Source organism: Squalius cephalus (assembly GCF_949319135.1).
Source record: "Squalius cephalus genome assembly, chromosome: 23".
In the NCBI taxonomy this organism is placed as follows: Eukaryota; Metazoa; Chordata; class Actinopteri; order Cypriniformes; family Leuciscidae; genus Squalius; species Squalius cephalus.
Genome location: NC_137144.1, coordinates 10,945,681 through 10,959,207, shown reverse-complemented (window position 1 = coordinate 10,959,207; position 13,527 = coordinate 10,945,681). Strand labels below are relative to the sequence as shown.

The 13,527-nt window shown below is 36.0% G+C and overlaps 2 protein-coding genes across 2 annotated transcripts in view; both read left to right on the top strand.

The window, feature by feature from the left end:
* Nucleotides 1–7,104, top strand: part of LOC307151805 (troponin I, fast skeletal muscle-like) — a 22,641-nt gene extending 15,537 nt beyond the window's left edge. The window contains exons 9-11 of the mRNA XM_079859975.1: nt 585–674; nt 4,150–4,364; nt 7,073–7,104. The gene's annotated coding sequence lies outside the window, so the exon portion shown is untranslated. The remainder of the gene's footprint in view (nt 1–584; nt 675–4,149; nt 4,365–7,072) is intronic.
* LOC307151804 (troponin I, fast skeletal muscle-like) lies at nt 4,258–13,527 on the top strand. The gene is made up of 7 exons (XM_079859974.1): nt 4,258–4,364; nt 7,073–7,104; nt 7,198–7,234; nt 7,875–8,003; nt 11,391–11,480; nt 11,602–11,778; nt 13,240–13,527. Exons 2-7 carry the CDS (start codon nt 7,097–7,099, stop codon nt 13,324–13,326), a joined length of 528 nt encoding a protein of 175 aa, XP_079716100.1. The 5' UTR covers nt 4,258–4,364; nt 7,073–7,096; the 3' UTR covers nt 13,327–13,527.

The following is a 13,527-nucleotide window of genomic DNA, read 5'->3' as shown; positions in this document are numbered from 1 at the left end:
GGTCATACATTTAAGTTAGGCTCAGCCTTTAAATAAATGGAATTTAAAACTGTGAGAAAGGGCATCCTTCATTTCACAGGAAAGAAGGACGCATTTTAAGGAGCCTTCGAAATTGGGACAGCCTTTGTCACGCCGCAGTGACACAATGGATGCAGCCTTTGAATTGGGACGCAGCAGGGGAGTGTTTGGTAACCTGTCTGGAAAGCGGAAAACAAAAATATCAGTGCAAATAGCAACTAAACTCCTACCTTACGCTTGGAGCATTGGTTTGGGTGTTTTTAACCTAACCTTTATCCCCGGTTTCACAGACAAGGCTTAAACCTAGTCCCAGACTAAATTCATGCTTGAGCTGTTTTAACTGAAAGCAACTTGCACTGTCAAATCTTAAAATATGTCAGTGCAATTGTTTTGTATAGAAATGCACATCAGTTATATTTTTTTCTAAGGCACATTAAAAAAGGTACTTAAATGCCCTTATTGAACTAAGGCCTAATCCTGGCTTAATCTAAATCCTGTCTGTGAAACCAAGCCTTGATTATTATTTATTAATTTTTTTAAACATAACCTTTGATTCTTCTTTTCAGGGATTAAGGATGAACATAATCAGGAAGAGAGCTGGATGGAGAGTTGCAGAAGTCTCTAGCGATATCTACTGGTCATGGTGGGAACTGCAGGTAATCTGCATCTTCAAACCGTAACTAGATTTACATGACTGTGTGTTGTTCTGCATAATTGTAAATAACATGCACAATATAACTGTACAATAACTGTACATAACATGCAATTGATAAAACAGGATACTGACTGCTATTTTTTATAATCAATGTGATACTGTAGCCTATGCAGTGATAAATGTGTCAATTTTAGTATTCTTGTTGTTGCATAATGAATAGCCTACCTCATTACATTACCTGTTTAATTAAGTCAGTGGAGTCAATTACCTGTTATGTCAATGAAGTAGATACTGAATGGTTATTTTACTTTTTTATTCCAAGCATGTGTACAACATTTGGTTTGGTAAACAGTGGGTTGATGTTACTTTTGGTTTATGTATCACACTGTAAATGTCATGTTGAGAGCTTTGCATTGTCGGATACAGTATTACATACAGCATACTGCAGTAATTAGTCATGCATACAAAATATGCATAGTGGGCACAGTATGTGTACATATCGAACATGCTATATTGAGTGTTGTTGAGAATGCTGTTCCAAACATTACCAGTGTGGTAAAGTGTGAGCAAAAATATGCAGGACATGGTTGTTGCAAAGTCTTTAGTTGTTTTTACATTGCTGAGTTACCAACAAAAAAACAAAAACAAAAAAAAAGCCTCAATCGAAATAATTTGTAATGAATTAATTCATAATAATAATAATACAATTATAAATAAATTTAATAAAAGTATATTTCACTTGCTGATTCAAATTAATAATGGGCAGCAAATTGCACCATTTTTTTCACTTGTTGATTTGACACTTTTGGTTGTGGACAATTGTCTTGGACTTTATACTGCCATCTGCTGATGTGAACGCAGTTTTAGTCTCGTGTAGCCAGACCTTCAGACTGATGGCTCCATTGGCCAAGGACCACCCAAGAGACCACCTCACTGACATGTAAAGCAACCAATCCCAGTTTGTTTTGTTCAGCGTCATGTTTAGGGGAATGAAAATGTAAAGTCAATGTCCCTACAATAACAGCCTGGCATGTAAAACTCTTGGACATCTTTTAAAGAGTCTATGCCACAAACTTGACATACTTCACATACTTTTGATAATCCAGCATTTAGTTGATCCTGATAAGCGCTCATTTTCACAGTTGTAAACATGCCGGCTTTCTTCTTCCATGAGGGGGTTTGGCCTTTGGCGTCACAATGGCTTTGTTTCCAGACAGACCATTTAAGATTGCGACACAGATTTCTCCTGAAAATCCTGTAGAAAATAGAATTCAACCAATAAGATGGTGACTTCAAAATCCCAAAGTGTTTCACATTTTGTGTGCTTTAAGCATCAGATGTTCGTTCAAGGCAAGGCAAGGCAAGGCCTTGAGTTATCCCATCACAGGCAAATTTGTTGCCATTATTCATTTATTCCTCAACCAAAAGTGTCTGAAAACAGGGGAATTATCAAGATAAAGTGAGTAGTATTCAGCTGGTCATGTGATCATGGTCCAGGAGGCAGCCTCCATGAGAGGGGGCGACCTGTCCCTTGCAGAATAAAGCAGATACTTACATGACTGTAGTCTTCAGCTCCTGTAATTAAACATCATATTAGACATTAAATATGTAAAACTTATTTTTTTTACAGTTAACAAAGCTATGTGCTGTCTATGCCTCAGCTTCTGTTTGATTCAGTTATTATTACTTTTACAGAGCTAATGATGGTCAGCTAATGAGGAGAAATTCATCAGTGGAACTGGTCAAAATTAATCACATTTCCTCCTCTGTTGAATGTGAAGTTCTTTTTTAGAACAGTTCAGTAAGAAAGAAGTTCTTTTAGTCAGTCATGATCGACGTGCCGACGTAATTGGGATCACTTCAGGGAGCCCTATCATCTTCAAGTGTATACAAAATGAGCCAATACACATTGTCGTGCGGGATTTGCATCTCGCGCTCCCTGTCCCGCCCTAGCCTGGAAATCCAGACCTAAATCTGAAAGATTAATGGTCTGGCATCGACTAATGAAAATCGGCCAGCTCGAGGAGCGGCACCAAGCATGCATTTGAAAATCTCACTGCACGCAATTTGATAACACTACGACCAATCACAACAAGCCTAGCTACCAGCTACTAGCTAATGCTTAGCTACCAGCGGAGCTAACTGGTAGATTAGACTTTTGGCAAAACAGCAAAAACGCCCTTCTTGCAAAGGAACGATTCGAGTGGCGTCTTCTGTTCCTCTTTTAGATAAAAAGCCAAGTCTAACTTGTTCATTGTAGCGACCAAAGCTGTTTCAAACAACTGGTATTCATCCATAGCCATCTTGCAATGTTTACTAATGACTTCGATGTCACAGCGTTGTCGTCATCTGTTTAGCTCGCCTCTGGCCCGCCTATATCAGATAACCCGATGTGATTGGTGCAGCTCGGATACAAGGGCATGTTTAATGAGCATCATTACTCGACGCCAGAGTAAACTCGCTGAGCAAATTCAACTTGTGCTCTCGCGAGAACTCTGGATTTCCAGGGTAGTCCCGCCCTGCAGTGCGGGTATAAATACGGAAGCGGATGCACGCACCTTTGTCTTTCACTTCAGAGCAGAGCTGTCCTGTTCTCTTCAGAGTGTGTTCAAGACTAACAAAATAATCTGCTTCGTGGGAAGATCCTTTTTCTTGGTGTTGGTGTGACGGCGCGATCAGTGGCCACAAGCTTTAAAAGCTCAACAATTGCTGTTACATTTCTGTGTTGGTTCGGTGGGAGTTTCTCATTTTGAGATTGCACTGCACTATCCCTTCTTGTGCAACAATAGCTGGCTCTCGTGTTTGGGCATTCAACACGCTAAGGCTGCTTTTGTGAATAGCTCATGTTGTATAAGGCAAATCTGCAGGACCAAGCAGTTCTAACAATGTGGTCTGTGAAGTTTAACTGATCATCAACCACAACTCCAAGGTTCCTGGCTGTCCTGGATGGAGTTATGGTTGACAAACCTAGCTGAATGGAGAAGGTGTGATGGAGTGTTGGGTTGGCCGGGACCACAAGCAGTTCTGTCTTAGCAAGGTTGAGTTGAAGGTTTCTGAAAATAGTCCACTACCAACTGTCTTACGTTTATTAGTAAGCGCTGCTGACTTTGCAACCCAGAGGATCATGTTAGGTAAAGGCAGGGGGGAGCACAATAAATCACAATAAATCAGTTGCTTCTATTAATTAAACATAAGAAACTTAATCCTTACAAACCAGAAATGGCAGCTTGTTTTTCCAAAACAAAAATAAATAATCAAGTTTAAACAAAATGTAATTTTTTTTTTAGTTATAGCCAAAAAAGAAAAGAAACATAAACACAATTGTTATTCTCCAACACCTTGCATGTTTATCAATTCATTTGGCAGATGAACGACTCCTGACAGCCCTTATCAGATCATATTCAACAACTGCCTTGACCTAATTCTTCTTGTTAGTTTCATTATCCTGACATCTGGAAATTTGTTTTCTCCAATAGTCTATTTTAAGCAGTGTGATTGGCGGACATTAAAAGTGGATATTTCAAGAGCCTGGCAAACCAACTGTGGTAAGTTACATTACCATAAAGAGGGGAGACGAATGATGACGCCAGGTTTATATACTGGTTTATAAGTGTAGTCCTGCTGCTAGTGGTCTGCTTCCTTCAGATATTCTTCTTTCAGGGCTGAGCTGCTGCTTAACTTTCTCATATAGGTGAGGACAATGTCTACCTTTTCATGGTTTGATTCCATTTTGTCTCATCCAAAGATGCTTGACTTGTTTTTGAGGTGTTATTCACTTGGAATTTACTGAACTCATGCTTTGGATTGTATTTTTAGGATGACAAACGTATTTCTGTAAGCAGTTTATAGTGATTTATTTTATTTTATTTTATTTTATTTGGAACTATAAAATAATACTTTTTTTTTTTTTTTCATTTTATTAAGTGATTATTTTAGCATTAATTTTGAAATTAATTTGTAACCCTTTTTTTTTTAGCTGGTACAGTACAAAAGTATTGTACACAAATTATGTAATCCTAAATTCGTATTAAAGATTTTATTTTCTTGCTACTGAATTAAATGTCAGTTGAATATCTTGCAATGCGTGTTGGACTGCCAAAATGAGCTTGGCACAAAAGTGACATTTTAAATGACTGTATGAACATGAATATGTGCTGAAATTCCACTACAAATGCTAATACATTTATTGTTTAACCCATTAAAGGGATAGTTGAAAATTCTGTCATCATTTACCTGTATTAATTCCTTGTGCTGAGCACAAAAGGAGATATTTTCAACATATATTGTGGGTTGCTATACCATTGACTTCCATGGTATAGAAAATAACACTATGGAAGGCAATGGGGACCAGAAACTGTTTGGTTAACAAACATTCTTCAAAATCTTCCTTTATATTCAAAAGAGGAAAGAAACTCATACAGGTTTAAAACAACATGAGAGTGAGTAAATTATGACAGAGTTTTCATTTTTGGGTGAACTAACCCTTTAATGCTATAAAAACAATTATTTGCACAAAAAAAGAAAGAAAGAAAGAAAGAAAGAAAGAAAGAAAGAAAGAAAGAAAGAAAGAAAAATAACCCTTCCTTAGATATCTCTGTCGAACCATCCTAAGCTTTGAAGGGATCTGTTATAAATATGCAAGAATACAGCATAATACATTTCTGAATACAGAAAAAAACACGATCTGTGTGATTTATACAGCTGTCTGCAGACAGGGTCAGATTAGTTGTATTGTTGACATATGCATAGATTGTTCCAGAATCAGGGAGACTGAGATACTGGATATCAGAGGGGGAAATTCACACCCTTCCCTCTGGATTGCAAGACATTTATAAGTGCTGGTTCAAGTGGCGGCTCCAGGATTTGTTTTCTTCAGGGTGCTAAGGGGGGGCTTAACAGTTCAAAGGGGGTGCTAAGAATAAATAATCCCTAATGAAAAAAAGTATACTTTATTGTATTTGAAATATATTCCCGTTTTCAATTGTACATTGCAAATATACGATCTTTAAATATATTAAAAGTATATTAGCATCATGCTTTTACGTATTTTCATAAAACAACTTTTAACACACTTTAAAATAATTGTACTTTAGTATAGTATTATTTTCTAAAAAATATATTTAAAAATATATATACTTGACGTGAAAATTCTGTTTATTTGCACTTTACTTAAAATATATTAGGTAGCCTATATTTTTAACTGTGTGATGAAAACAATGCATTGAAGTATACTTTCAAAATACATTATAGTATACAATAGTAGGCTATATTGTACAAAGTATAGCTAAGTAATATTTGTTTATTAATGTGCATTTGTTATTGAAGACAAAGTGTACAATTTGTAGTATTTGGAATTTAAGCCAAAGGTAACTGAGCATAGCCTATAATTTTTACTCAAATATAATACACTTATGGTATATGGCTTGTATGTTTCGAAGACACGCGTAATGAATTTGTAATGTAGGCTACTTGTAACAAAAATAAAGTACACTTTAATATCACTAATCAAGCATGTAATTAGTCCCTACACAGACATATACTATAACTTGTCGACTTGCAGTCCCATAGACAATTATAGCCTATACGTGTAACAACGTATTATGTCCATGTATATATTATAACAGATAGTGAGGGCTTTAAAACGGCGGTAAGCTAAATTAAGGAATGCGCTGATGCTTTTAAAACGCAAACAAAATGGAAAATAGCGTGAGTGTCGAGACGTGTTTACAAAAGTTGAACTTTTGACTTTACACAGCATTTTAAAACGCGCGAGAAACTGAAAAAGCTGAAGAGATGCAATAACGGTCGAAGACACTTGTTTAATGCATTAATCTATGTGTATAGATCTAAAACAACCTTTTCTCTTTATTTTTTCATCACCAGGCTAGCTAGGGCGAACAAAGGGCAAGAATTTATATACAAATCTATATTATTTGACGTTTATAACGTGAGTGAATCTTCAAAAAGATCAGGGTAGCCTACGTTAGATACTCACCAATAGCAGATTACAAGAGGACAATTTGTCTGTTATCTTCTGAACTATTCAGAGATGTGTCAAAAGTCCGTCGTCTTTTTCTTCATATTTAAAGTAACACGCCACCATTTTTTGAAATAGGGGTTATTCACCGTCTCTCCCCTACATTTAGATAGGCGGGCAAACGCATTTTTGTCTCAGTCCATGCATTGTCTTATTCTGGCAGCGCCGCCGCTAGCTTAGATCAGGGTATCCTTTGTTGCCGGATAGCATGTCGTGAGTAAAATGTCGTGAGTAAATGTGATAAAAGAATTACTTCTTGTGACCTGCGTATTCACAACGAGTACAAATAGCATAATAGTTCATAGTTGTTTCATCTCTCAAAAAATGTTATATTTTTCTGCTCTGTTTTGCACTCTGTACAGGGGTGAAGAAAACAGGAGCCCAAAATGTCTGAGTGAGTATATGAATATCTTATTTCATTGATTTCATATCAAAGAAATGGGAATCTATTATTGTTCAATTGTAATTCTTTCATCATCCATCACAGAAAAAAGATGACATCGAGCCGCAAGCACCATCTCAAGGTAGAGTAAAGAATACACAGATGCTTTTGATACTATATAATATTATAAAATATTTATTGAAGACCTCATGAAATAATATTTTACTTTTGTGACTGATTAATATAATATAATATAATATAATATAATATAATATAATATAATATAATATAATATAATATAATTAAGGAATAATTGATGACGGGTCATTGAATTATTATAAAATAATATACAACCGAGTTGGTAATGCGGTCATGGCACGAAGCGGAGTAAGTTTATCTGCTTCAAGAACAGTGCCGTCATTACCTCGCTAGTGAAAATGTCATGTAGCTTTTAAGTTGTTAAACTATTTTACTGATATTACTTTGTCCAATCAAATGCTTTGTAGAATGAGAATGTCCCTCATTCTAATACCATCTACAACAGACCAGCACGTAGCACATCACATCATGGCTTTGACATAAAAAGTAAAATCCGACCCGTTGAAATGTCCCACCCTCCTGTTTCAATAGGAAAGAAAACTGTGCACATCATGTGATTACATGTGGTCTTTACAATAGTGTAATTTCTTCTGACTGCTGTTATGTTTGTGTGTGTTGCTGATAAAAGCACTATAATGGTGTTGTATGAAATCCAGGGTCTAACTGATGTATTTGCCCTACAGAGTTTGGTGCTTAGCATTGCAAAGGGCCTTATGGAGAAAGAAGCCGCTCAGCTAATTGTAGACAGGGAGAATTACATGACAGAAAACTGCCCTCCTCTCTCCATGCCCTCATCTACAGCGGATCTGCAGGTCTGTCACCACATTCACCAAATGTTCAGAATGCTAATTTAATTAAAAGTCCTTGTATGATTTTATATGATATATGAATATGATTTACGTTCTCTCATAGCACATGTACTTAGATGTTAATTTGTTTATGTTTTCATTTGGAAGACAGAATTTTTTGTTAGATTATTTTAAGTACATTCTTTACAAAAACAGTAATTCGATGAATACATCATTATGTCATTACCATACTCATGAACTTCAGGGTTATTATCATTACCTAAAACTAATATTTTTATTTCAGGTAGTAGCCAAGGCGACATTTGAATTCTAAAATAATTAAAACTAAGAGTGAAATAAAAAGTTATAGAAACTTTTTTAAAAAGCACTAAAAAAATGTACAAAACAAATTTACTAAAACTTAAAACATAAAAATATTTAGCCTACTAAAACAAAACAAAACCCAGAAAATATAAAAATTTAAAAGTAATTCGTAATTTTACTAAAATCTATAATATTAAAAGAAAAACACTTATGCACTCATGGTATTTACACGACACTTCGAAAGTACTTCAAGAAAACCAGTGTAAAGGGCCGTACACACCGGGACGAATATCGGCGCGCGTTATTCGCCAGCGTTTTTCAGCGCGTTTTTTGTGTTCACACCCAAGCGATTTTCGCTGATGATGAGCCAAGTGAACATGCAAATTCATTCCCTGACATTAGATGGCGCTTAATGTAAAACAGAAATACCCCGGCACACAAGGTGGCGTTGCGCAACTTTACGCTTCTGACACTCGCTTGTCACTCAGAAGAAGAGAGCAAGTCATGTCGCGTTTGTCATATAGTTCTTTATGTTCCGACACCATCGAGACCAGCAGCTCTACATTCATCTTGCCTTGCATCTTCCTCGTCTTATTTCTTCCCGGCAGTGTAGACGCTACTTGGCGTATATCTTCTTCGCCGTTACGTATGTGTGCTCGGCAAGACTGCTTTGTGTTTGAGCGCCCCCAAGTTGTGTTTTACTGTAACTTCAGAAGCTCCAGACACGTGAGCAAAAGCGCCAATCTCATTGGTCGGATAGTTTTTGACGCGGCGCGTCAAACCAAAAAACGAAACAAAAAAATTACGCTTTTACGAGTGGCGTTTTTCGCGTCGGTGTGCACACTCACATTGGCGCCCTTTGTTTAGTCACGAGGCGTTAAACGTCGGCGAATATCGCGCGCGAAATTCGTCCCGGTGTGAACAGGCCTTAAGCCTGTATAGATCGGTCCAAAGGAGGCATCCGATAGAACGGTTGAAGGTCTCTGTGCGTTACTGTCTTTCCGCGTGGCAAAGTAATTTAATTCCATTTAAGCTTTTATCTGACTCCATTTTATCACAACCTCAAATTTAGGTTGGATTGCCAATTGGTTTATTGGTCAATTATATAATAGTTTAGCAATACATTTGATTGTTCTATTTAACTCTTTACTTATATTTTACCCGTTCATATTAGGAAGCTATGTCGCTCAGAGGTCCTCATTCCTTGTTTAACGTGGGTCTCACGATCACAAGCTCGCCAGCTTCGGTCACCAAACATTCACGCTTACACAATCAAAGATACTTTGGTATAGCCCCCGTGATTGCATACACTTGAAATTAAAGTAACGTTTACTTCAGTTGAGGTATGGCCACTACTGCAGATATAAGTCAACCAACTTTACTTGTCTTATAATAGGTTTCCCACGTATACCTATCTAAACTAACATTAAATTAAAACAGAGGTAAGACACACCCAGATTTAGGTTGGTCAAGCAGCACTTTTGCTACCCTAAAAGGAAATTCACTTCTTGTCTTTGCAAAACACGTACACTTGAATTAATGCCAAATATTAGTCGTCACTAATCTGACGCAAAACTTGCGGTAACATACGAATCCGTTTAATCTACTTTGGAAAACAATTTCAGAGTCAGTTGGAATAAAATCAAATGTAACAATTTATTATGTCAGGTAAATGTATCATGCCAATTTCATAATCAGTTTATGAAAGATAATAAATACAAAACATCAAATGCTCTGGAATAAAGAGAGAAGATACGAACCTGACATTATAAAATACATGATGCGGAGTGCCTGCATACACTCCGCATCACAGGCTAATTTGAGTTACAAATCGCCACAAACCTTCTTCAGCATCTCCCTAAATACTCAGACCAAGGCAGAAACCTCTTTTCAAATGTAAACATGAGTTCACAGTGGGAACTTGCATTCAGAGTTTACACCTTTTGGGAGCAGAATGCCATTTGCCTGAAAGACACACCCTCCCCTGTGTGCAAGTTATCTCTAAACTCTTAAGAACTTTATTACCTTTTGGTTTACTTCTTTGGGAATGAGACATTTGTACCAGTCGCACTGAGACATTTCAAATGATACCAAACATGTATAATACTGTATGATAATTGTTCATATAAAACCATATAGATGTTTGGGTGAATTCAGGTAGGGATGGGTGAAGGGAATGATGTGTAAATTGGGAGGTGATCAACTCAAGTGTGATTGTGTCTCGAATGGGGATGGTAATATAGCAAGAGAGTTAAAATGTTAATTTCCTTTATTTTCTCAGAGTAGCCCTCTCTTCCAGTTTCTCCAGTCTTACACCATAGACGCATCTGGAAAACCAATGAAATATATTTCGATTTTACTAGAATGGCATTTGAAATATGTTTTTCTTGACGTTTATGGTTGTGAACGAACAAATAGGCTCTTAATATTGTTTATTAATGCTTGATTTTTGTGGCTTTTAATAATATAATATAATATAATATAATATAATATAATATAATATAATATAATATAATATAACATAACATAACATAATATAATATAATATAATATAATATAATATAATATAAACATTGATGTACTCATGTTATTTAGATGGCACCATGAAATACTTTAATAAAATTATAGTAAACATCCAGAAAACCAATGGAATTGATCTAGATTTTGCAACAATCTTCTCTTTTGGATATTAGAATGGAATTCAGAATATTTTTTTCTTGACATTTATGGTTCTGAACGAACAGACATGCTCTTAATATTGTTTATTAATGCTAGACTTTTGTGGCTTTTTATAATATAATATCATATAATATATTACAAACATTGATGTACTCATCATGTTATTTAGATAACTTTTGGATATTAGAATGGCATTCAAAATATTTTTTTCTTGACATTTATGGTTGTGAACAAACAAATATGTTCTTAGTATGTAGGCTATATTAGTGCTGTCCAGAAGTTTCACTGATGTCTCAGTGATGTATATGCGACTAGGCATGATAAAAGTTATATTGCATACTCTTGAAACATTATGATGCAAAAGATGGTTAGAAAAGAGAGCCTGACTCTTTCAATGTCACCATTCAGGAACTGTGCAAGAAACTTCACCATCAGATCGACACGGTTGATGAGGAGAGATATGACTTGCAGAGCAAAGTGGGCAAGGGAGATAAAGAGGTAACTTATAAACTATAATACTCAAACATACCTCATGATGATGATGAAGGTGATGTTTCTGTTGAGTCTATATATTGGGTTCTCTGAGGTCTGTTTTGACTCTAGTCTAATGTGTGTATAGATTGAAGATCTGAAGATCAAGGTGGTCGACCTGATTGGCAAGTTCAAGAAACCCGCGTTGAAGAAAGTGCGCATGTCTGCCGATCAGATGCTTGGGGCTCTTCTGGGCTCCAAACACAAGGTGTCTCTGGATCTGAGAGCCAACCTGAAACAAGTCAAGAAGGAAGTCAAAGAGGAGGTGAGAGAAATATGATGCTGTGACTATTCCTTTGTGCTTATAGTACAGAGCAGATGTGAAGTTATATAAATCCATGAAGCCATGAGAGGCCGTGCATTAGTGATTTTACCATGGGTAAATCCCCCTAACTGGCCTCAAGTCGCTCATTGCTTGTAGCATAGGTGAACATATAAACAATAATATAAATATTTGTATCAATTATCACATAAATATGAATAAAAAAATAATTATTATTATTAAAACAAATTAACCATTAGAGACTCTTATCAACCGTTAACCATGGCAAAAATCATGCTAACGTATGAGCTCTCATGATTTACTACTTTAATAAATGTTTATTGAGTAAGTAGTTAATAATGCATTTTTGTGTTTTCCTTTGGTTTATATGTCAAGTCACATTTTTATTGTATACAATACAGATTGTTTTAAAGCAGCTTCACATTAATAAACAGTGTTAATGTTGTAAAATGCATCAATTATGAAACAAATTCAATGTAAGCTGTAAAGCAGCTCTTCAGAAGGTAATATTAGGGCTGTCAATAGATTAAGATTTTAATCACAATTAATATTCTTTAACGTGTTAATTTTCTCATCATTTGCTATATCCAGCAAAATAAACTATACGATTGAAGGATGATTTTGTTTTTTTCATGGTAAATGTAGGCGTCTTTCCAAAAAGGAAACTTGCCAAAAGTCACCTAATAACCAAATGATATAAACAGTCCATATAGCTTAATTCATAAATGTATGCACACAAAAGCACACACGAAAAAAAAAAGTTACAGAACAAAACTTTTTAGAGTTCAGTGTACAGTATGTGTACAGTGCAACAGCAAAGAGCTTGTTTAGAGCTTTTTAGAGCTTGTTTACGTTTTAGACATGTCAAGTTGCAATACTCAACACAGAACCACATGGAGATGACAATAAATAAATAAGAATCCCTAAACCAATGGCCTTGACCTGACTACATTATATGCCTACCATTACAGTACATGGATCCATTCAGAATGACTAAACACAGCAACATGACAGATAACAAAACTATCCTCCTGAATGTGTGTGGAAATAACGTGAATGTACTGAAATGTGTCTGAGCATAAATACAATGTGCGTTTGTTTGCGTATCAATATCACAGACTCGCGCGTTCTTACTGTACAACTCCTGTACATTACCACAATCGTGTTTACAATGCTCATCCATCGAGACTTTGGTTGGCTTTATCCAGCCGAGAAACGTTGTCTGGTATCATCTGTTCTGATAAACTCCTGACTTCTAAGATCATCTAACTGCGTGACGTAAATTCCGTTAATGATGCAATTGTGCGTGCTACCAAGGTTACCACATAGTTATTTTTAATTCATTGCATGCGTAAACGTATTAACGTTGACAGCCCTGATATACAGGCCTATGTTTAATTGAACTACCATTCCTTCACACTCAATTCCTCTCTCATAATCCAGGTTTCAGATGTTGGGGACTGGCGTAAGAACGTTGAGGACAAGGCCGGTATGGGCGGCAGGAAGAAGATGTTTGAGGGCGAAGCCTAAATTCCTAGACATTTCTTTGTTTAATTATTGTAGGAATTCGTCAGTGCTATGCAATCATTTATCTTTTTTTGCCATAGTTTTGTCTTTAGCTTTCAGTGCCTCAAATAAGCATTTGTTTCATGCAGTATGTATATGTCCTGAAAGAGAATTGTGTATCATCGCTGAGCCACGACCATTAAATGAATGCTTTTGAGGAAAATC